We start from the raw sequence: 21793 nt of genomic DNA on the forward strand, positions 1-21793 counted from the left end.
TGATCACTTTGAATTTAGACTTAACATGAAGTATGCTTTGCACGCGATTGCCGATTCCTGCTCACTTCTGTAGGGGGAAGAAATGCTAAAAAACAACATGACTTCAAGTACCTCAGATGGAGTGTAATTCACCAGTACTCGGTAGTCAAAACAGAAACAATAGTACATAGTTTTTTGAAGCCTTTGTTCTGAATTCCCTTCACTGACCACATACCATTGTGTGTGTCTTCCTAGGTAAGCTACAAGCTAACTATGTTCATTTAGTGATTAAGCAACTATGAGTGACAGATGGAAAAGTAATATATTAGGTGTCTGGAGAAGGGACAGTTATTCTAAGCTATTCTATCTTGTCCTCCACATAGTTTGAGCCGCATTCCCTGGAGGTTGTAGTAGAGAGGGCCGAGCCACTTGTTTCAGCGGAAAGAATGCTAGGCTGAAACCCACCTCATTTTGACAGGCATATCTGTCCATTGTGCGAGAGAGGAAGCACTGAAATGCAAGGTAAACCACAATGAAAACTTAATGCTCGACCAATGGCATGAAGATGCAGCTTTTTTATACTTCCGAGCCGTTTCTAGGAAATGCTCAGCTACAAAAATGGCAGGTAACCACAAATTCTCTAAAACTAAGAGGCAGGCTCAAGCAGAAACCACGCATGACGAAGTGACAGATGATGCGTCGTAAAAATGATTCTGACGGTTATATGTGAGTACCATTATTTTCTTATTGTCTTCAAAACAAAATGGTATTCTCGTTATATTCTCTGCTATATACATTGTTATATTTTATATTTGAGGGTTATATTACAATTTTTCTCAACTGATCTGGGACATTTCCTGAAACATTTTTAAATGTTTAAAACTGTGGGTGCACTTCAAGACACGTATTGTTTAAAGTTCATGAAAGTCCAGTTTACAATCGCATTGTTAGTGGTGCACCAATGTGTAAATTTTGATTTCTGTTAAGATACTGATATACAAGAGGCCTGTATTTTTTTCTAACATCGCTGACCCTGAAAACTGCTAAATTACTATTTAAATCTAAGACAGTCAAAATGGTCCGCACTTCCTGCCCATTCTTACTCAGTGACAGTGATTACTCATCAGTAATCACTCTTGTTTTTGTGGCTAACAGGATGCTACTTTTGTGAAAGAGACCTTAGTACTGTACAAGAAGTAGACCTTCCATGTTGCAGTAGGTGATTACTTGCATGAGATTAGGCTTTCAGCCCTCTAATGTTTATTACTTTGTGAGAAATTTTAGTGTAATGGTCCCACAACTAGGGCCATGGGAACCAGGGAGGGGGTAATGTTGTCCCCTTCAGCACCAAACTCTCTGCTACACCATTGCTCACAACACAGTGCAGTGAATAGGAAGTATTAAAGTATTAAATTCAATTTAATTACACAGCACTGCATAGTAAAAGTGCATAAATGTACCAAAACTATGTGGAGCAGAGTTTCACCTGTGTAATGTGGATTCACTCCCCCTCACTGGGCATCATCCTTCCTGTTAGTCTAAGATGCGAGAAACTCCCCTTTAAAAATTAAATTCAGAGTTAATCCGACAAGCAGATTATCAGTTTGAGAGTACATAATCCATTTAGTTTAATTTTTCCAGTTGTAGACAATGCTGCTTAATTATTTTCATAAATACGTTTAAACATTTTTGGGAATTAAGGGAATTTTCTGTTCATTAATAGAATTTTTTAACACTGTTTGCAAGGCAAATGAAAAAAACCGTAACCACCCCCTGAATGGAGAATACTAAAAAATAACACTGCATGTAAAATATTTAAGCATTCTTAAAAACTGAGTACTTTCCATGTGTTCCGTGTTGTATTGAATGATTTCCTCTATGTGCTATTTTCTATGTGCTATTTTAACACATATTCTTATCCTACAGTTTTCATTGCATTGGTCACCTCTGCTCGAGAGACGGGTAAGAGTCTATTGACTTTACACTGTAATATGTAGTTCCTGTAATTTACCCAAGGAAGATATGTACTGTGAAATATCATAGTAAAACTGTAAACTTGCTTGACAGTTTTACTATGTACTTTCACAGTTTGACCCATAATTATTTCATAGTTCAACCATGAAATTTGACAGTGAATTAGGACTTTTCATGGTTCTACTGTGAAATCTACAGTCGAACTGTAAACTTTCTGCCTGTGAAGTTTACCAGTTTGCAGTTAAACTGTGGACAGTACATTCTACTCTGAGCTACTGTACTGTCAAACTGTTCATGGTATCACGATTCATGGTTCTACTGTGAACCTTATGGTGAGGGTCACCATCAACTTAATAGTCCCTGTAACAGTGAAGTTGCTATATGTATTGGCAATGTCCTGCTTACCTTAAAATAAACCCTAAATGAACTGTAAAAGAAAAAAACAAACAGAAAACATCGCATAAAATAATCAAACTTTAATTTAAAGTAGCATGAAATGTACTTGCGAGAAGTTAAAAGCTAAGAAAATCTACATTCACTGGTCACTATACTAGGTTCACCTGTTCAACTGCTCATTGAAGCAAAAATATCATCAATCAATCAGATGTTAGCAGCACTGTGTATGAAATCATGCAGATGCGGGTCAGGAGCTTCAGTTAAGGCTCTAATTAAGTTCAAATTAAGGCTGTCACTATCAATAATATGAGTAATCGAGTAATCTACTGATTAATCAGATGATTCATCGAGTAATCGTTTATAATGTAATGTAACACCACTGGGCTTAAGCAATCATGTACCAGCATGAGACAAAAACTAATTAGAGGAAATCCCAAGGGACTGAGCGCAACACCTTCCCGGGGTGAGCTGTTGGGTCTAATGCTCCTTCTTCACCGCATTACAGTACAGCAATTTCAAACGCTTTTCAAATTACAGTACTGTGCAGTACTGTACAAATTACTGAACTGTGTGAATATTTCAGATTTGGTGATCGGTGGTCATTGTTGACTACAAAATGTGTCCTCTGCATTTAACCCATATGTGACATAGCAAGGGGCAGCTAATTCAGCACTCAGGGAGCAGTACCTTGCTCAAGGTACCTTAGAGGTGCCTTGCTGGTAAAGCCAGCAATCTTTAAATTACAAAGGCGCTTCTCTAACCATTAAGCATTTGTAAGTGAATGGTGTGTGAGTGAATGGTGTGTAAGTGAATGGTGTGTAAGTAAATGGTGTATGAGTGATGGTGTGTGAGTCAGTGGTGAGTGAGAGTGCCCTGCTGCCCTGCAATGGATTGACGCTCCATCCTGTGTTGTCCCCTCCCTTGCGCTCATAGCCTCGGGCTCCAGACCCCCCACCACCCTGAATAGAACAAGTGGATATAGAAACTAGATGGATAGAAGCCTCACTAATCAGCAGTAAACACTCTTTGATTCAAGATTGTTTCTTATAGTGAATTCTCCTTCCAGTTTGCTTATATATTATATTGAAAATATCATTATGTACATCCAGTACCTACAAAGGCAGAGTTTATTCCTCACCAAAAGTGTGACTCTGAAGTGTGAAATTCGGGACGGCTCTGAAAAGTGAAATATAGACGGCACAGAGATAGTTGGAACGTTACCAAGCACAGGTCTGGAGAGATAAAAATTCTTCTGCTATTCAGTCATTAACAGAAAGGCACTCCTGTAAAGCACAGTACGGAAAGACAAACATACTGCATATCTTGACACGAGTAACGAATTCTTGATAAGTTTCAGGAATCTTTCTGAATCTATGAAACTCTTCTGAATTAGTGCAGAATTAGAATCTGTTTGCCTGCCAACAGTTATTATGTTTGTTAATATCACACATTGTAAAATTCTCTTATTATCCCCTTTTATCTTCATGTCCTCAATGTTCTGTCTTCTGCAATCTCCAGCCCATCCAAAAGCAGTACTGACTGTGGAATCTAGATGGACAGAGATCTTCCCCAGTGAGAGTGTAACTCTGAGGTGTGACCTTCAGGGTGGCTCTGCTGAATGGGAGTATAAATGGTACAAAGATCAGCAGGAAATTAGCAAATACAAGACTGGAGACAAATACAGAATCCCCTCTGTTACTCAGTCAGACACTGGACAGTACACCTGCAGAGGGCAGCATCTAAAAAGAACTGTGTTGTCAGAAATGAGTGATGGCACTTCAGTTACTGTTTCAGGTAGGACATTTTTATGAATCATTACAGGTATTTCACATATAGTTATGGTGTATTAGTGTCCTCTAAGGCAATGTTTCTCAGCCTTTTTTTATCTTGTGTTCTGGAAAATTTGTTTGCCACTTGCACAGGCTATGATGTTGTTTCTCTTGTATGTGTTTGCAATGATGACAAGACTTGCCAGTGTTTATTAATATAAAGATAATGTAGTTCGGTTACACGCAGAACACGACTCAAACAAGGCTTCACTCCACTATGTCCGCCAACACTTAGTTTCCCTCAGATAATGACATTGCTCTTAAAACAGAAGGTGAATGTTTATGGACATCAAAAGTAAATCTGGCAAATGGCTTTGAAATCACAAACCTTGCAATTATTAAACATGCACTTAGTAACTGAAAATACCCTCATTTAAAGGTATTAGCCTTCTGATGTTACAAATTACCAAGTTTTTATAGTAAATATTTTAAAATTAAATGAAACAGGCAGAAATCCTGTTGGTTTCTATTTAACATCTTTAATATAGACCTAATTAATGTATATTGATATAAATAGCACTGTGTCATCATGTATCTCGTTTTGAAAAAATATTTGTATTGCTTAGAAATTCGATACAGGCTACTGTCTAGCCCTGGTTTTAGCAAAGTCATATTTTTCTATGCTTTTCAAATTATTTGTGTGCCCCCCCCCCCCCCCTTGGATGGATGGATGGATGGATGGATGGATTTATGTAATCTCCTTTTATCAATATATCTTTAGCCTTTAATTCTGTCTTGTATCATCTCCAGCCCTTCCAAAAGCAGTTCTGACTTTGGAGACTGGATGGACGGAGATCTTCATCACTGAGAGTGTGACTCTGAGGTGTGACCTTCAGGGTGGCTCTGCTGAGTGGGAGTATAAATGGTACAAAGATCAGCAGGAAGTTCCCAAATATGAGGCTGGAGACAAATACAGAATTCCCTCTGTTACTCAGTCAGACACTGGACAGTACACCTGCAGAGGGCAGTATAGAAGGAGAACAGTGTTATCAAAAATGAGTGATGACATTTCAGTTACTGTTTCAGGTAGGACATTTTTATGAATCATTACAGGTATTTCACATGTAGTTATGATGTATTAGTGTCCTCTAAGGCAATATTTCTCAGTCTTTTTTTATCCTGTGTTCTGGAAAACTTGTTTGCCACTTGCACAGGGTATGATGTTGTTTCTCTTGTATGCGTTTGCAATGATGACAAGACTTGCCAGTGTTTATTAATATAAAGATAATGTAGTTCGGTTACACGCAGAACACGACTCAAACAAGGCTTCACTCCGCTATGTCCGCCAACACTTTGTTATCCTCGGATAATGACATTGCTCTTAAAACAGAAGGTGAATGTTTATGGACATCAAAAGTAAATCTGGCAAATGGCTTTGAAATCACAAACCTTGCAATTATTAAACATGCACTTAGTAACTGAAAATACCCTCATTTAAAGGTATTAGCCTTCTGATGTTACAAATTACCAAGTTTTTATAGTAAATATTTTAAAATTAAATGAAACAGGCAGAAATCCTGTTGGTTTCTATTTAACATCTTTAATATAGACCTAATTAATGTATATTGATATAAATAGCACTGTATCATCATGTATCTCGTTTTGAAAAAATATTTGTATTGCTTAGAAATTCGATACAGGCTACTGTCTAGCCCTGGTTTTAGCAAAGTCATATTTTTCTATGCTTTTCAAATTATTTGTGTGCCCCCCCCCCCCCCCCCTTGGATGGATGGATGGATGGATGGATGGATTTATGTAATCTCCTTTTATCAATATATCTTTAGCCTTTAATTCTGTCTTGTATCATCTCCAGCCCTTCCAAAAGCAGTTCTGACTTTGGAGACTGGATGGACGGAGATCTTCATCACTGAGAGTGTGACTCTGAGGTGTGACCTTCAGGGTGGCTCTGCTGAGTGGGAGTATAAATGGTACAAAGATCAGCAGGAAGTTCCCAAATATGAGGCTGGAGACAAATACAGAATTCCCTCTGTTACTCAGTCAGACACTGGACAGTACACCTGCAGAGGGCAGTATAGAAGGAGAACAGTGTTATCAAAAATGAGTGATGACATTTCAGTTTCTGTTTCAGGTAGGACATTTTTATGAATCATTACAGGTATTTCACATGTAGTTATGGTGTATTAGTGTCCTCTAAGGCAATATTTCTCAGTCTTTTTTTATCCTGTGTTCTGGAAAACTTGTTTGCCACTTGCACAGGCTATGATGTTGTTTCTCTTGTATGCGTTTGCAATGATGACAAGACTTGCCAGTGTTTATTAATATAAAGATAATGTAGTTCGGTTACACGCAGAACACGACTCAAACAAGGCTTCACTCCGCTATGTCCGCCAACACTTTGTTATCCTCGGATAATGACATTGCTCTTAAAACAGAAGGTGAATGTTTATGGACATCAAAAGTAAATCTGGCAAATGGCTTTGAAATCACAAACCTTGCAATTATTAAACATGCACTTAGTAACTGAAAATACCCTCATTTAAAGGTATTAGCCTTCTGATGTTACAAATTACCAAGTTTTTATAGTAAATATTTTAAAATTAAATGAAACAGGCAGAAATCCTGTTGGTTTCTATTTAACATCTTTAATATAGACCTAATTAACGTATATTGATATAAATAGCACTGTGTCATCATGTATCTCGTTTTGAAAAAATATTTGTATTGCTTAGAAATTCGATACAGGCTACTGTCCAGCCCTGGTTTTAGCAAAGTCATATTTTTCTATTCTTTTCAAATTATTTGTGTGCCCCCCCCCCCTTGGATGGATGGATGGATGGATGGATGGATGGATGGATGGATGGATTTATGTAATCTCCTTTTATCAATATATCTTTAGCCTTTAATTCTGTCTTGTTTCATCTCCAGCCCTTCCAAAAGCAGTTCTGACTTTGGAGACTGGATGGACGGAGATCTTCATCACTGAGAGTGTGACTCTGAGGTGTGACCTTCAGGGTGGCTCTGCTGAGTGGGAGTATAAATGGTACAAAGATCAGCAGGAAGTTTCCAAATATGAGGCTGGAGACAAATACAGAATCCTCTCTGTTACTCAGTCAGACACTGGACAGTACACCTGCAGAGGGCAGTATAGAAGGAGAACAGTGTTATCAAAAATGAGTGATGACATTTCAGTTTCTGTTTCAGGTAGGACATTTTTATGAATCATTACAGGTATTTCACATGTAGTTATGGTGTATTAGTGTCCTCTAAGGCAATATTTCTCAGTCTTTTTTTATCCTGTGTTCTGGAAAACTTGTTTGCCACTTGCACAGGCTATGATGTTGTTTCTCTTGTATGCGTTTGCAATGATGACAAGACTTGCCAGTGTTTATTAATATAAAGATAATGTAGTTCGATTACACGCAGAACACGACTCAAACAAGGCTTCACTCCGCTATGTCCGCCAACACTTTGTTATCCTCGGATAATGACATTGCTCTTAAAACAGAAGGTGAATGTTTATGGACATCAAAAGTAAATCTACCAAATGGCTTTGAAATCAAAAGCCTTGCAAATATTAAACGTGCACTTAGTAACTGAAAATACCCTCATTTAAAGGTATTAGCCTTCTGATGTTACAAATTACAAAGTTTTTACAGTAACAATGTTTTAAAATTAAATGAACCAGGCAGAAATCCTTTTGGTTTCTATTTAACATCATTACTATAGACCTAATTAACATCCATCCATCCATCCATTTTCCAAACCGCTTATCCTACTGGGTCGTGAGGGGTCTGGAGCCTATGCCGGAGGCAATGGGCACAAGGCAGGGAACAACCCAGGATAGGGGGCCAGCCTATCGCAGGGCACACTCACACACCATTCTCTCTCACATGCACTCCTATGGGCAATCTAGCAAGTCCAATTAGCCTCAGCATGTTTTTGGACTGTGGGGGGGAAACCGGAGTACCCGGAGGAAACCCCACAACAACATGGGGAGAACATGCAAACTCTACACACATGTAACCCAGGCGGAGACTCGGACCCGGGTCCCAGAGGTGTGAGGCAACGGTGCTAAACATTGCACCACCATGCCGCCCCCTTATTAACGTATATTGATATAAAAAGCACTGTGTCATCATGTATCTCGGTTTGAAAAAATATTTGTATTTCTTAGAAATTCGATACAGGCTACTGTCCAGCCCTGGTTTTAGCAAAGTCATATTTTTCTATGCTTTTCAAATTAATTGTGTGCCCCCCCTTGGATGGATGGATGGATGGATGGATGGATTTATGTAATCTCCTTTTATCAATATATCTTTAGCCTTTAATTCTGTCTTGTATCATCTCCAGCCCTTCCAAAAGCAGTTCTGACTTTGGAAACTGGATGGACGGAGATCTTCATCACAGAGAATGTGACTCTGAGGTGTGACCTTCAGGGTGGCTCTGCTGAGTGGGAGTATAAATGGTACAAAGATCAGCAGGAAGTTCCCAAATATGAAGCTGGAGACAAATACAGAATCCTCTCTGTTACTCAGTCAGACACTGGACAGTACACCTGCAGAGGGCAGTATAGAAGGCGAACAGTGATGTCAGAAATGAGTGATGGCACTTCAGTTACAATATTAGGTAAGACTTTATGAGTCTTTACAGGTGTAACACATGTAGTTATATTCTATTAATGCCGCTGTCCTCCCATCCACGGTGTCCTACTGTATGTCTAGTGCCCCTTAATGGACTGTCCTCCCATCCATGGTGTCCTATGCCTAGTGCCCCTTACTCCCCATGATATCGGGCTCCTGGCATCCTGTACTGGATTACTGTTATGGAAGATCGAGGGCAGTTTACTCATTTAATCCTTAGCCATTTAATCTGTCCTCTAACGTCTCCAGCCATCCCGACGGCAATGCTGAGCCTGGAATCTGGATGGACAGAGATCTTCACCAATGAAAGTGTATCTCTGAGATGTGACCTTCAGGGAGGCCCTACACAGTGGGAATTTAAATGGTACAGAGATGGACAGGAGATTCCTTCATATGGACCTGGAGACAAATACACAATCACCAAAGCTACTCTGTCAGACCATGGAGACTACACCTGTAGGGGGCAGTATCGAGAGAGAAGGAGTGTACAGTCTGTAGGCAGCAGGGTGCTGACACTTACAGTCTTTGGTAGGAAATTTTAATTAACCTTTAAATATATAACATTTTAATGTTCTTCATTGGGACATGAATGTCTTCTTTTTGAGGTGCAATGCAAGGATTCAACCAAAACTGGACTTCAGGGTATCAGGTTTAACTTCCTTATCTCTTTGTTTAAAAGACACCCCAGGCATTTCACTGAAACAGGATCCTCCTGGACACATCTACAGAGGAGAACATCTTAGCCTGACCTGTAGTGTTCAGGGGGTTTCTAAAGGCTGGGAGTATTTATGGTACAAAGGCCCAGAGAGAACAGCACTGGCCAACACTAACAGCAGCACCAGCGACGGGTCTAATTACACCATCAGCTCTGCCGCTTTGTCCCACAATGGAGAGTACTGGTGTCGAGCCCGAAGAGGGAGAGACCAGTACTATACCGAGTACAGTAAACCAGTAAAGTTAACCATATTTGGTAAAATACTGCATACATTTTCAAAATTGCCCTAATTTGCCAGTTGCCAAAATTCTCATGCAATTGTCGTTTCTAATTGTGCCTAACTTTCTCCTTTTTGCCCTAATAATTACAGATGTCCCTGAAGCAGTACTAACCCTGCAGACTGCATGGGCAGAGATTTTCATTACTGAAGGACGGACTATGAGGTGTAAAATTGAGAATGGCTCTACAGCGTGGGAGTATAAATGGTACAGAGATGGACAGGAAATCCCCAAATATGTGGCTGGAGATAAATACACAATCCTCTCTGCTGGTCCATTAGATTCTGGAAGATACTCCTGTAGAGGGCAGTATCGAAGGCCAACAGTATTGTCCAACTTGAGCAATGAGCTCTCAATTCAAGTTTCAGGTAAGGAATTAGCATAACATGCATGCATCACATGGGTTATTATTTGCATGACTTGCAACAGTTGTCAGCAAACACTTTACCTGGCAAAAAAACTTAAATCAATCTTAATTCTTTATTTACATGCTTTAGAGACTGTTCCAGATTCCAAATTGAATCAGTATCCCTCCACTGAAGAGATCTACACGGAAGATCACGTCACCCTGAGCTGTAAGGTTGGGGTGGATTCTGCAGGCTGGGAGTATCTGTGGTACAAAGGCCCAGAGAAAGCAGCACTGGCCAACACTGACAGCAGCACCAACGACGGGTCTAATTACACCATCAGCTCTGCCGCTTTGTCCCACAATGGAGAGTACTGGTGTCGAGCCCAAAGAGGGAGCCATCCGTTCTACACCAGCTTCAGTGATTCTCTGATGCTCAATATGTCAAGTAATCTGGCTTTACTAAAATTATAGACAGGAGTATAATGAGTGGCATCCTAACATATTTGTCACTCCGAATAATTTCATATAGCTTTATGTTCTATTTCCTATTTTTAGTCCGTCCCAAAGCCTCGCTGATTTTGGAGACTGGCTGGACAGAGATGTTCAGCACGACCCACTTGATGCTGAGGTGTGAGGTTCCTGAAAGCTCTGCTAAGTGGAACTACACATGGTACAGAGATGGGCAGCAGGTCCCAGAGGAACATACAGGAGAGAGATACACAGTGACCGACGGGAGCAGTCAGTACACCTGCAGAGGAAATACAACCGATAGGCCGTTTTACACAAGGATGAGTGAGGTTCTTTCACTTGGCAAGATCTGTAAGTCTCACTGATTTTGTACATTAAACATACAAAGAAACAAACTACAGACCAATAATGAGTTAGGCGTCTATTTGTGAATTTAAGTTCCTCCCGTGTCAAGAAATGTATTCAGTCATCTCACTGTGCATTTCGAGCCAAAACAAAGTAACTGAAAATCACAAGATGAATACACATCATAAAATACCCATGATTTCCTGCAATTTGTAGTGTAGACTAAGGGTTTCCAATGCTATGTTATTTCAGTTTTAAGTAACTTATAATAATACAATAAATTACAAGTTTACATATCCATATCCACTTGAGTTACTTCAATTTATGTTTTGCTGTTTGCAAAAAAGTCAAGGCATCAGGATTCCAACGAAGAGAATCTAGGAATGCGGCGTCTGAAACTGTTGCCTTGTTTCTCAGCTTAATTCCCCAAATAATGAACTACTCTGAATTTTACAAAGTGAATAGAGCAAAGTCATTCTCTGACATCTGCCACATGGTTTCACGTTGTCCCTCTCAGATGAAATAGTTCCTTCGAAGCCCTTCCCACAGCTCCGCCCCCGTTTTGTTTGCCCGTGACGCTGTTTGCCGCCATGTCTGTAGGACGGCCTGCACTCACATATTTATAAATCTGTTTCCTCATTAGTGCTAAAGAGGAAGATGCTTCTGTCCGTCTCCGGACTCCTCCTATTCAGTCCCCTTGTCATTATTCTTGGGTGTTTTTGCTTGAAGAGGAACCGTAAGTCATTGGTCTTTATTTACGATTCTTTTACGGTGCAGTTTTACTCATATTGAGTATTACCATTCAGTATTCTAAATCAAGTTTATATAAGTATAATACATTATTTAAAACCTAATGCTGAGATGAAAGCCAGTTACTGAAGGTATGAAATCCAGAAAGTGTCTGCACTTTCACACACGCCATTATGTCAACAGGTAAAGAGGTTCCACCACCGAAAGAAGAGCTTTTCTTATCCAAAACAATAAATGGAGGTATGAATTTAAAGACAATTTTTTACATTTTGTCACCCTTCAAGATACATTACATTACAGAATCTTCAAAGGGTACTGCCAATGTCACATGCTTTCTTAATGCTTTATGCTTTTCAAGATGCTACACAGACTGTGAGAAACGCATTCAGTTGGTCATCAATGAAATATTCTAACATTTTCATGGATTTTCATATCAACAAATAATTGTAAGACTGTGGAAGAGTTTATCTGTACACGAGAAATATATAAGCAACTGCAAAATGTGCAAATGGCAAACACCCCAACATAGGGTGGCCAGATGTCAAGTGGACACGTTGAGAAATGACAGGATTTGTAAACTACCATTTCAATTAAAAAGACTTTGGATTTCACTTAAGCACTGAGTTCATCCTATATGCTGATTGGTCAGTCTTCTATAATCACACATGCGTCACTAATGTTAATGTGAAACAGTTTGATGAGTCTTTCAATCAAGGACACCATATAGTTAAAGCGCAAGAAGAACTGAACTAGCCAAACAGAGGAGCTTTTCAATTTGAAAGCAGTTTGTAAAATCTAAAATAGCTTAAAGTGTCCTCCCTTACATGGATTATCTGGCCACACTATCCTAAAAATAACTTCATGTTTTTATTTCCTATTAGATGATGACAATTTGAATGGAAGGGCAGATTCCCCTCTGAATTTGTCATGCGAAAGTAACGATATTGGAGGAAATCAATTCTGTACGTAATTCATATGATTCTACATGAGCGCACGTGTGTGTGTGTGTGTGTGTGTGTGTAGCTTCTCGCTCATAGCAAGTCCAGTTTTATGCAGTCATACATACTTGATGTCTTGAAATTTAAGGCGTCTCTTCTCCCTCCTTCATTCATTATTTTCATTTCGTTCATTATTTTGTATGAACAGGCAGTCATCCGGAGGAAGGCGAGGCGTTATACGTATCTCCAGAGAACCTGCTTTCATTTAAAGGTAACTTACCTGCAGATGTGTTGGGCTGAATCGCCAGTCCAGTCCCTGAATGCTTTCATTGGCTTATTTTGCCACAGCTGATACAGCCAATCCAGCGCTGCCGTCCTGTGAGACTTAAAGGGCCACCATGAACTTGAACTGCCTAGAAGCATCAAGGGAAAATGAAGAATCTGCCTGCCTGGTATACAGGGTGAATATTAAACTGGGACACTTAGGTTTTATACTCTATATATTTATATCTAGTATGACAACAAATCGATAAAAACTAAATGCGGTTTTCTGTGATTAATTGCAATTACTCAAACCCCTAATATTCTCACAATTATATGCTTACAGCTTACAACTTAAATATTTACAAATTGAATACCTACACTGATATAGAATTAAGAAAATTAAGTACATGGGTCATTTCCACATGAAATTTCTATAATTTATAATATTAGTTTGACGGCAGACTTACGGAGTTGAACTAAACTAACCAAAAATTGAGCAAAGATATGCATCTTATTGTCACGATCGGGTACAAGCAGACGGGCGATCGTGCGGGTAAGGAGCAGGCAGGCAAGCGGGATACGGGGAAAACGGGGTTTTATTTGGGGAAACCGGAGCAGGACGGGAAACAGGCATTGACAACATCAATGACGGACAAAGGACTCGGGTAAGACATGGACTGAAATACACAGGACTGATTGAAAATAAGCAGACACAGCTGGGTACAATCCGGGAAACACACGTGGGTAAGCAGGGGGCGTGGCACACAGGAGGAGCCGACGAGCAGGGCATGACACTTATCATACAAAATGATTGTTTATTCTGGGTGACTTGCAATAAAGTTGAAAGATTTAAAAAATAGGGGACGGCATGGTGATGCAGTGGTTAGCACTGTTGCCTCACACCTCTGGGACCCGGGTTCAACTCTCCGCTTGGGTCACATGTGTGTGGAGTTTGCATGTTTTCCCCATGTCGTCATGGGGATTTAAAAAATATCTAATCTGGTTTGATTTGATTTTTTGCTGCCTATTTTGGGAAAATTATTTTTTAAAAAGACCCATCAAATCAAAGTCATTTTCTTATGCCACATTTTCTCCCGTCCTGTTTTTCGGCTTTTATATTTCAGTATGAATTCTGATGACTATTGCTGAACAAAAACTCAATTTTCTGTTTAATAACTTTATTTAGCTCTTTAACGTCCTAGACATATTAGTGAAATATGCTCACACACTATCATTTTTATTTTTTTTTTTTATATTGTGTCTTTGGAATTGCTGGTACAAAGAAGCTCTTCTTTACACAACAATATTTATCTCCCTTCTCAATAAATGACATTAAATTAAGAAACAATGAAAACTGTATACACTGGTCACTTTAAAGTATTGACCAGCTTGTACTTAATCGTGTGAGATAAAACAGCAGCAAATGGTGGATCTCCGTCGAATCTGTGATGCCCTGATGGAAGGCCAGCGTACACTGGCAGGAGACAATCAGCACCATGTTCACACGCTATAAAAACACAGTCCGAGTCAAGTCTCAAGTCTCCATTGTCTTTCCAATTTGACATTAATATTTATCAAAAGTGTAACTGCCTATGTGTTTTCTATTAGTAACTTATGTGATTAAATGGGAATCATCATTTGAACAGTTCAAAAACTGCATGTCCCATAGTTCCTTGGGCTTATATATATTTTCAAAGTAATCGTTATTTCAAATGCCTTTGAAACAATAAAATTTTCCTTCTAATGTAGATTTTAAAACTAATACTTTCTCAAAAATAACATTTTGATGAAGACATCCCTTGAGCAGAACAGATAAACTTTACTTAGTGTGAACAGTTACAAACATACCCCAAAGGGGTCCAAACGTAGCAACAACAATCAACTATGTACACACACACACACACACACACACACACACACACACTGGTGTGTCATTATGTCTTTGTGGGGACTCTCCATTCATTTCATTGGGGAAAACTCTAGCACCAACATGAACACCCTAACCCCTACCCAGCCCTGACCTTAACCATAAGTAACCAAACAAAATACGAGGCTTTTAGCTTTGATTTTTGATTGCATTCACAGATCTTTGTGTCGTCCCTCTACAACATCAAAATAACAGGTTTTATCACATTGTGGATATTTGGTCCCCAAAATATAATATAAATATAATCCACAAACACACACCAAGTGAAACCTTTCCCGGTATGATTCACTAAAAAGCTCACAGTATATGCCAATGTTGACCTACAAAAAGGAAGGAGAAGCCTTTCAATGACTCTTTCAGCTATAAAAAACTTGCCATTCGGCATGTTTATTACATTATCATTTTTATAAGTCTAGCAATATTGTCCACAGGGACTTAAACATGCTTTGTTGAAAATTACTGCAGACGTTTTAACCAAGTTAATTTAACCAATTAACTGTCTGAAGGACAAGCCTTGGAACTTAACTACAAGACATTACAATTTCCTTGGAAATGGGCTCTCCATGACAGTTTCTCAGGAAGTACCGAAAGAACCTACCAGTTGGTGCTAAATTCTCCTGATATGTGATTTTAGCAAATTTCATTGCCAACAAAATCGCAAAATGCGTGCATCTTACAGAAATCTTCACTTTCATCAATTTTCACTTTAGTCATTTTAAATCTTTTCAAATGCAGGACTAAAACACTGCAGAAGTAATAAGATACTGTTTTACATACACAGACTTCATGTGCCCTTGTCATAATATTGTATGCAAGGTGTGGAGGCGAATTCACAGATGCATTGTGTTAAACGTCCAGAAGAGGGCAGCATGGCTCCGCCTGCAGGCTGCACATCCTGTATTGACACACAGTGGATTCCAAGATGTGTAGCAGGTTCTGCTGATCGTGTGAAGAAGGGTTGCTCGGCCTCAGCACTCCAGCTGAACTGGGTTATAGGCAGAATCTCTGATGTTGTCCAGTTGATGGAGTAGCAAGAGACCCAACGATGGTTACTAATCAGATTATGGGCTCATGGTAGCGAGGATGGAGGTGTTTGTAATGTACAACAGAATGACACTGGCATACAGACTGATCTTACGATGGTATGACTTTGATTGCATGCCTGAGATACGTCACATTGCCAGATGTTCCATGAAAAGTTCGAACAGTAGTGAGGATAACTGGAGCCCTTTTGAATGCCTCCTCGCAGCTGAAATGGTGTTAATATAAGTCCATTGATTATAACAAATGCAGCAGGTTAATTGCATAATACTTTAATCCAGTTTATGGAATTTAAAGTTATCAAGGGAGGTTAAGAGGCAGGACCAATCTACCTTATCAAATGCCTTTTTAGCACCAAGGGTTGCTATGATGAAAGGTGGATCGTTTGGAGCGGTGTTATTTTAATATAAATTGATCCGGTTAAATAATCTTAGAGTGTTTTCTGCATAATGCCTTCTGTCATAACCTGCCTCTGCTCGTCCCCGTATGGCCAGCAGAGGGCACTCATGGCCATTCTGAGTCCATCTGTTTTGTTAGTCCTGGATAATAATACACACTTGTCCTTCATGTAAGCCCCATTGGAGTCATACATGTCTTACCCTGCCCTGTGTTCCCCAGTCCTGTTGTTAGTCCGACCCCCCTGCAGGTTCATGTAAGGACCAACCTGCTGCTGTAGTCTCTCTTTATTTCCCCTTTCCTCCCTCAAAGTCTACACATGAGGATTCCTTATTTCTTCCTGCTCCTTCAGAGGTGAGACCTCCCCATAACGAAGCAAGTTTTTTATGATGAAACTACAGATTCCAGTCTGACTGATAAAGTCTGGATTATGATTTTATGTCTTTTTCAATTAATGATATGGGATAGTAGGTGAATTGAGTGGGGTCTTTGTTGGTTTTGGGATGAGTGTAATGTAGGTCGCGTTCATATGATGAGGTATAATGAGAGTTATTTGGTGAATTTCAGATTAAACTGATATATTGTGGTCTAGGAGTTTATGTGATGGATTTTAATAGAAGTATGTGAGATGTGATAGAAACTGTGAAAGTGAAAGGTAGTGAGGTGTCCCAGACCTCTTGTCCCAGGTGTGATAAGTCATATGAGATCCATATGTTTTTGATTAAGTTATTTATCATGTACTGTTATTTCATGCGAAGATCAAGAAAAATCAACTTCCCTTCTGCATGTTCTGGTTGCTTCCTGTTTTGCCAAATAACTGAAAGGAAGTTGAAAAATATAGTGATGGTTGCTATGGGAACATCTTGAAAGCAAAAACTCTAGCAGTAAATATATGTTACCATGCCAATTGTTTAACTGAAAACAAATTCAGCATTCTGCATGAGTTTAATATTTATTTTAACCATATATTACAGTGTATAGTTGAAAACCTATGTAATTTTCCCTAATTCCTTGTATCTATTCCATGCCTTAATTAAATCCACTTTTCTTCAACAGAGGTTGTTGCTCCATAAAATTAAGGTAGCATTTGTCATGTCCTACCTTCCTGATCTCCCCCTAGGGTGACCTTAATGAGCCACGCCTGTTGCTTGTTTTGTCTTACCTCTCATTTCAGCCCTCGTGTGGATCACTCCAGCTGCCTCCCATTTGCTCCCTCATTAGTCCTGTATAAAAGTGCTTCCTAGTTCTGTGCTCCCTGGTCCTGTCACTGACATCATTACGCTAAAAAGGATGGTGGCTCCGCATCACATGGGGCCTCACAAAGCAGTTCCAAGATTTGTCAAATGTGATTAAAAAAATGCATTATGATATCAGATTTTTCTGTAGCAAGGGTCTTGAAGTCATTGCTAATCATCAATAAGTTCCACCTATATTACAGTATATGACATGTAGCACTTATTACTGATGTTCAAAATGGTGGTTTCCTGTGACAGCTGCATATGTACGTCATTATATATACAGACAAGCAGCGCTGTAGCATGTGTCACACAATGGTTAGATAGAGGCTGTGAATTTGTGTTTGTGTGTGTGTGTGTGTGTGTGTGTGTATGTGGGAGGGGAAATCACCATAAAAGATAAGACAAAAGATGATGTGTTTGTTGATGCCCTACAAGGTGCCAGGTCAATAATTCTCAATTATGATAAAAGGATAATTCATGTTCCATGAAGGTTCCAGAGTTCAGTTCAATTCAATTTATTTTGATATAACGCCTTTCACAATAGAGTCATCCCATGGTGCTTTACATGGGTGTGTTTTGATACATTACATCATTAGGGAGAGTAATATAGAACTGGATAAAGTAAGGTAATAAAACAGAGAAAGCCAGATGAAAACAGAGGAGAGGAACCAAAAACTCCGAAGTAAGGAGAGACAAAGAAAACACTGAGGTCAACTGGCTGCCCAGCCCCCCTTGGCATACTAACATTACAGAAAACAGAAAGGAGTGGCCTTGCTTGCTAAAAGATTAGGTGTAAGTTGTGATTAAGAATCTAGACAAAATGCATCAATGAGGCCTGTATCCACATTTGGCCTGTGTAGGGTGGCCAAGGTCCATCAATCAGTCTGTTCTCCACAATGGCACTGAAGGCTGCACCCACAATGATACAGTTCGTAGGTCCCATTCAGGATGTCACCCCTCCATAGGACTGAACCAGGACTCCAGCTCAGATGGTGCTCACACCGGGCACCACGCAGACATATGGGAAGGCAGAGAGCACGGATGGGTTAGGGTTAGGGTTAGGGTTAGGGTTAGGGTCAGGACATGCTTTGACACATAAATGGACAAGCATCGTAGATAAAAATGGCATGTACAGCAGCACCAACAGCCATAGGTATGGTGTTGCAGGTAAGCTAAACTGAAGTAATACGTCTTCAGTCGAGATTTAAAGACTGAGACCGAATCGGCATCCCAAACAAAGGCTGGTAAACCATTCCACAATACAGGGGCCCAATAGCAGAATGCTTTACTGCCCACTGTCACTTTATTTATATGTGAAACAAGGAGGAAACCTGTATTCTGATCTGAAGTCATTTTGTCAGGTAGGCAGGAGATCGACCTTTAAGTGCCTGATAGGAGAACATTGAAGTCAGCTCTAAACCGAACAGGTTCAAAGACCATAAATGCAAAACCAGATAGTCCTGCACTGAGCCATATCTGATCTCTTCTGCTTTCTCTGGTTGGTTTGTGGTTTTGGCACGTAACTAAAACTGAGTTCACTGAAACTGCAATGGTTGCTGTATGAAAAACCTGTCAGTTGTGCCCCTATGCTAGTGCATCACACCTTGTGCAAATCTGAACCTTATTTTGCACAACGTGTAACCCTTGGATGCCAGATGCATGCATGCCGTCTGCGCAGCAACCCCCAAATGGCACAGAGTGGCATGTACACAGTTTGGTGGTGTTCATGCAAGAATGCCATTTAATGGTCACGCTGTGCTGGTCGTACCATCTAGATCAGGTAGCATAGCATGCCACACATGAAGGGGAGCATGCACTAATCCAGAGCTCCAAGTGTTACCGATACATACAGTACATCAGGAGGCTCACACACATGTAAGACACTGCCCGCCATCTTCTTCCCTCTCCCAGGAGGCTGAGCAACACAGCTAGAGCGCAAATGTGGGCTCGATTGCTGTGAAAGGGGCAATACCCAAATTGACTTTACATGTTCCCCCCTAGGAAGACAAAGGCTGGTCTCAGCCTTACACTTAATAGACCCTCACACATGAAAAAGTTGGAAAACTTTCCGACCTAGGGCATGAGGAATAAGGATAGACTACACAGCACATTCCACAGAGCTAGGTGACATAACACAACAGACTTGTACAAGCATCATGTAAGACACCTTTTCACATTTTTTTTCTGTCATCCTTGAAAGCTATATGAAATCCTGCTCATCTCCACCCTCTTCCAACAAGTCTACTCCAGTGTATTCCCATGGTTTCTGGGGTCGCATGGGAACCATGAGCCCCACAGGCTTTCTGTGGCTTGGTACAGTGAGCTGGCAGAGGTTGCAGGATATTACAAATGTCATTATATCAGATGCCATCTTTAGCCAAAAGAACCTGAGCTTTCATTGTGCCAGAGTCTCGGCGACTCCCAAGTGACCTGCAGTGGGGTGGTCATGATAATGCTTCAGCAGCGGCCCCCTAATTGTTGTTGTAGCATATAGCTTCAGCTGCTTCATGGGGTGCAGTCCGAACTGAGCTTTTGGGTCAAGGTTGTATAGAAGTCCATCCTGTACGACGTAATGAGGAGGATGCTGCTCATCTCCACCCTGTTCCAGTGTCTTACACATAGCACACAGTGGTTTTCATGTCTTAGAGTCATCCAGCTGGAGCCTTCTCAAGTGGAACCGATGCCACGGCAGCACTGGGGACAGTGGTGCCCCGTCGCTGGGTAGCGGGTTACAGGAAATTGCATCTGGCACCTTATTTTTGACTCAAGGCTTATGAACAATGCTGAATTCAAATCCTGTAGATGGAGGAACCATCTGGAAGTCGACCCTAAGGGTTTGGTCAAGACATCAGCCATGTCAGACTACCATAGTCTATGAAGATGGTTACATGTACACCTTCTATATACAGCCTGAAGTACTCCAGTGCCAAGATGACAGCGAAAGACTCCTTTTCAGGTGATGAGTATGATTTTTCCAATTTGTGCAGAGCACAGTGGGTACCGGCAACATCTCTGCATCAGGGAAGCACCAAGTCCAGCATCACAAGCATCAGTGAATAGAAAATTGAGAACTGAAGTCGAGGAATCTGAGCACTGGTGTAGACGTCAGACAGTTCTAAATCCATAGCCATTTGGCAGTTACTGTCCCAGGCAAAAGGCACATCACTCCTGTTAGTTCGAACAGAGGATCAGTATGGAGTGCGTAGTCTTCAAATAAACCGACGGTAGTAACTTGTGAGCCCCAAGAACTGCCTGACCTCTCTAATGATGAAAGGGATTTTAAATTCTGTCACCACTTTGACTTTTGATGGGTCAGGAAAATTGCCCTTGTGGGTGACATGGTATCTAAGCAACAGCAACTCAGGGCAGAACTGATACTTGGTAAATTTGAGGGACAGGCCAGCTGAGCAGAGCCGAGTAAGAACTACCCCTGGGTCAGAAAGATGCTGTTCAAATTTTGGAGAAGCAATTACAATGTCATCAAGGTACACAGCACAGCTCTAGTAGATGAGCCCTGCAAGGAGAGTATTCATAAACTTCTGAAATGTTGTTGGTGCATTGCTCAACCCAAAGGGAAGAACTCGGAACTGGAATAGGCCACAATGTGAAATGAAGGAAGTTTTGGGTCTTGAATTTTTTTTTCTACTGCCACCTGCCAGTAACCATGGTGGAAATGACCTTCCCTCTAGCCAAGAAATCCAGCAATTCATAAATCCTGGGAAGGGGGTATGAGTCACTCGTTGTGATCTGATATAGTCCCCTGTAGTCAGTTCACCGCAAGGCTTTTTCCACAATAGCCACTGATGCAAGGTGCGGAGGAAGCCTCAATTATTCCCTCCTCAAGCATTTTTTTTATCTGCTCTTCAATTATCTGCTATTTGGTGGGTGAAGTGTGGTAGGGAGGGAGACTGATGGGCTTTGCGTCGCCAGTATCAATTACATGTTCTGCCAGCGATGTTCAGCCCAGATGACAATCAAACAAAACACCAAACTCCTCAAGCAGCTCCAGAAGCTGTGCCTTCTGCTCTGTCTTCAGAGAATCTTCTACTACTTTTCTACCGATGACGATGTGATGTGTCTTCAGGTTCCAACCATGGAGGGCCATCGGTGGGCATAAGCGGGTCAGTCAAGACACTATAATGGTCATTATAACGGAGTGTGGGTATTAATCATCGCAGTCCTAGATGGGATATGGATATTCATTGAAGCTCGTTGCATGAAGTCCATCGCTAGAATCAATGGAGAGAACAGATATTGATTAATGACAAACCTATGGTAGAAATGTTCCCCCTGGAATCCTATGGT

General features: G+C 40.5%; 1 protein-coding gene across 12 annotated transcripts in view; it reads left to right on the forward strand.

Annotated features, from left to right (window-relative positions):
• Window positions 1-516: 516 nt before the first annotated feature.
• Window positions 517-21793, forward strand: part of LOC125747760 (Fc receptor-like protein 5) — a 36494-nt gene continuing 15217 nt past the window's right edge. The window contains exons 1-16 of one of the 12 annotated variants that reach the window (XM_049023239.1): window positions 519-705; window positions 1906-1941; window positions 3868-4143; window positions 4929-5204; window positions 5992-6064; window positions 8563-8765; window positions 9029-9307; window positions 9459-9749; window positions 9865-10140; window positions 10270-10566; window positions 10677-10940; window positions 11578-11670; window positions 11868-11924; window positions 12566-12646; window positions 12831-12893; window positions 12971-14634. In XM_049023239.1, coding sequence (XP_048879196.1) covers window positions 687-705; window positions 1906-1941; window positions 3868-4143; window positions 4929-5204; window positions 5992-6064; window positions 8563-8765; window positions 9029-9307; window positions 9459-9749; window positions 9865-10140; window positions 10270-10566; window positions 10677-10940; window positions 11578-11670; window positions 11868-11924; window positions 12566-12646; window positions 12831-12893; window positions 12971-13011 — 2625 coding nt within the window. In that variant the 5' untranslated portion in view covers window positions 519-686 and the 3' untranslated portion in view covers window positions 13012-14634. Of the gene's footprint in view, window positions 706-1905; window positions 1942-3867; window positions 4144-4928; window positions 5205-5991; window positions 6065-7064; window positions 7138-8489; window positions 8766-9028; window positions 9308-9458; window positions 9750-9864; window positions 10141-10269; window positions 10567-10676; window positions 10941-11577; window positions 11785-11867; window positions 11925-12565; window positions 12647-12830; window positions 12894-12970; window positions 14635-21793 lie in introns of those variants that run through there. The other 11 variants (XM_049023240.1, XM_049023246.1, XM_049023245.1 and 8 more) reach the window with 11 other exon arrangements.

The sequence above is a fragment of the Brienomyrus brachyistius genome, chromosome 8 (genome assembly GCF_023856365.1).
Source record: "Brienomyrus brachyistius isolate T26 chromosome 8, BBRACH_0.4, whole genome shotgun sequence".
Classification (NCBI taxonomy): Eukaryota; Metazoa; Chordata; class Actinopteri; order Osteoglossiformes; family Mormyridae; genus Brienomyrus; species Brienomyrus brachyistius.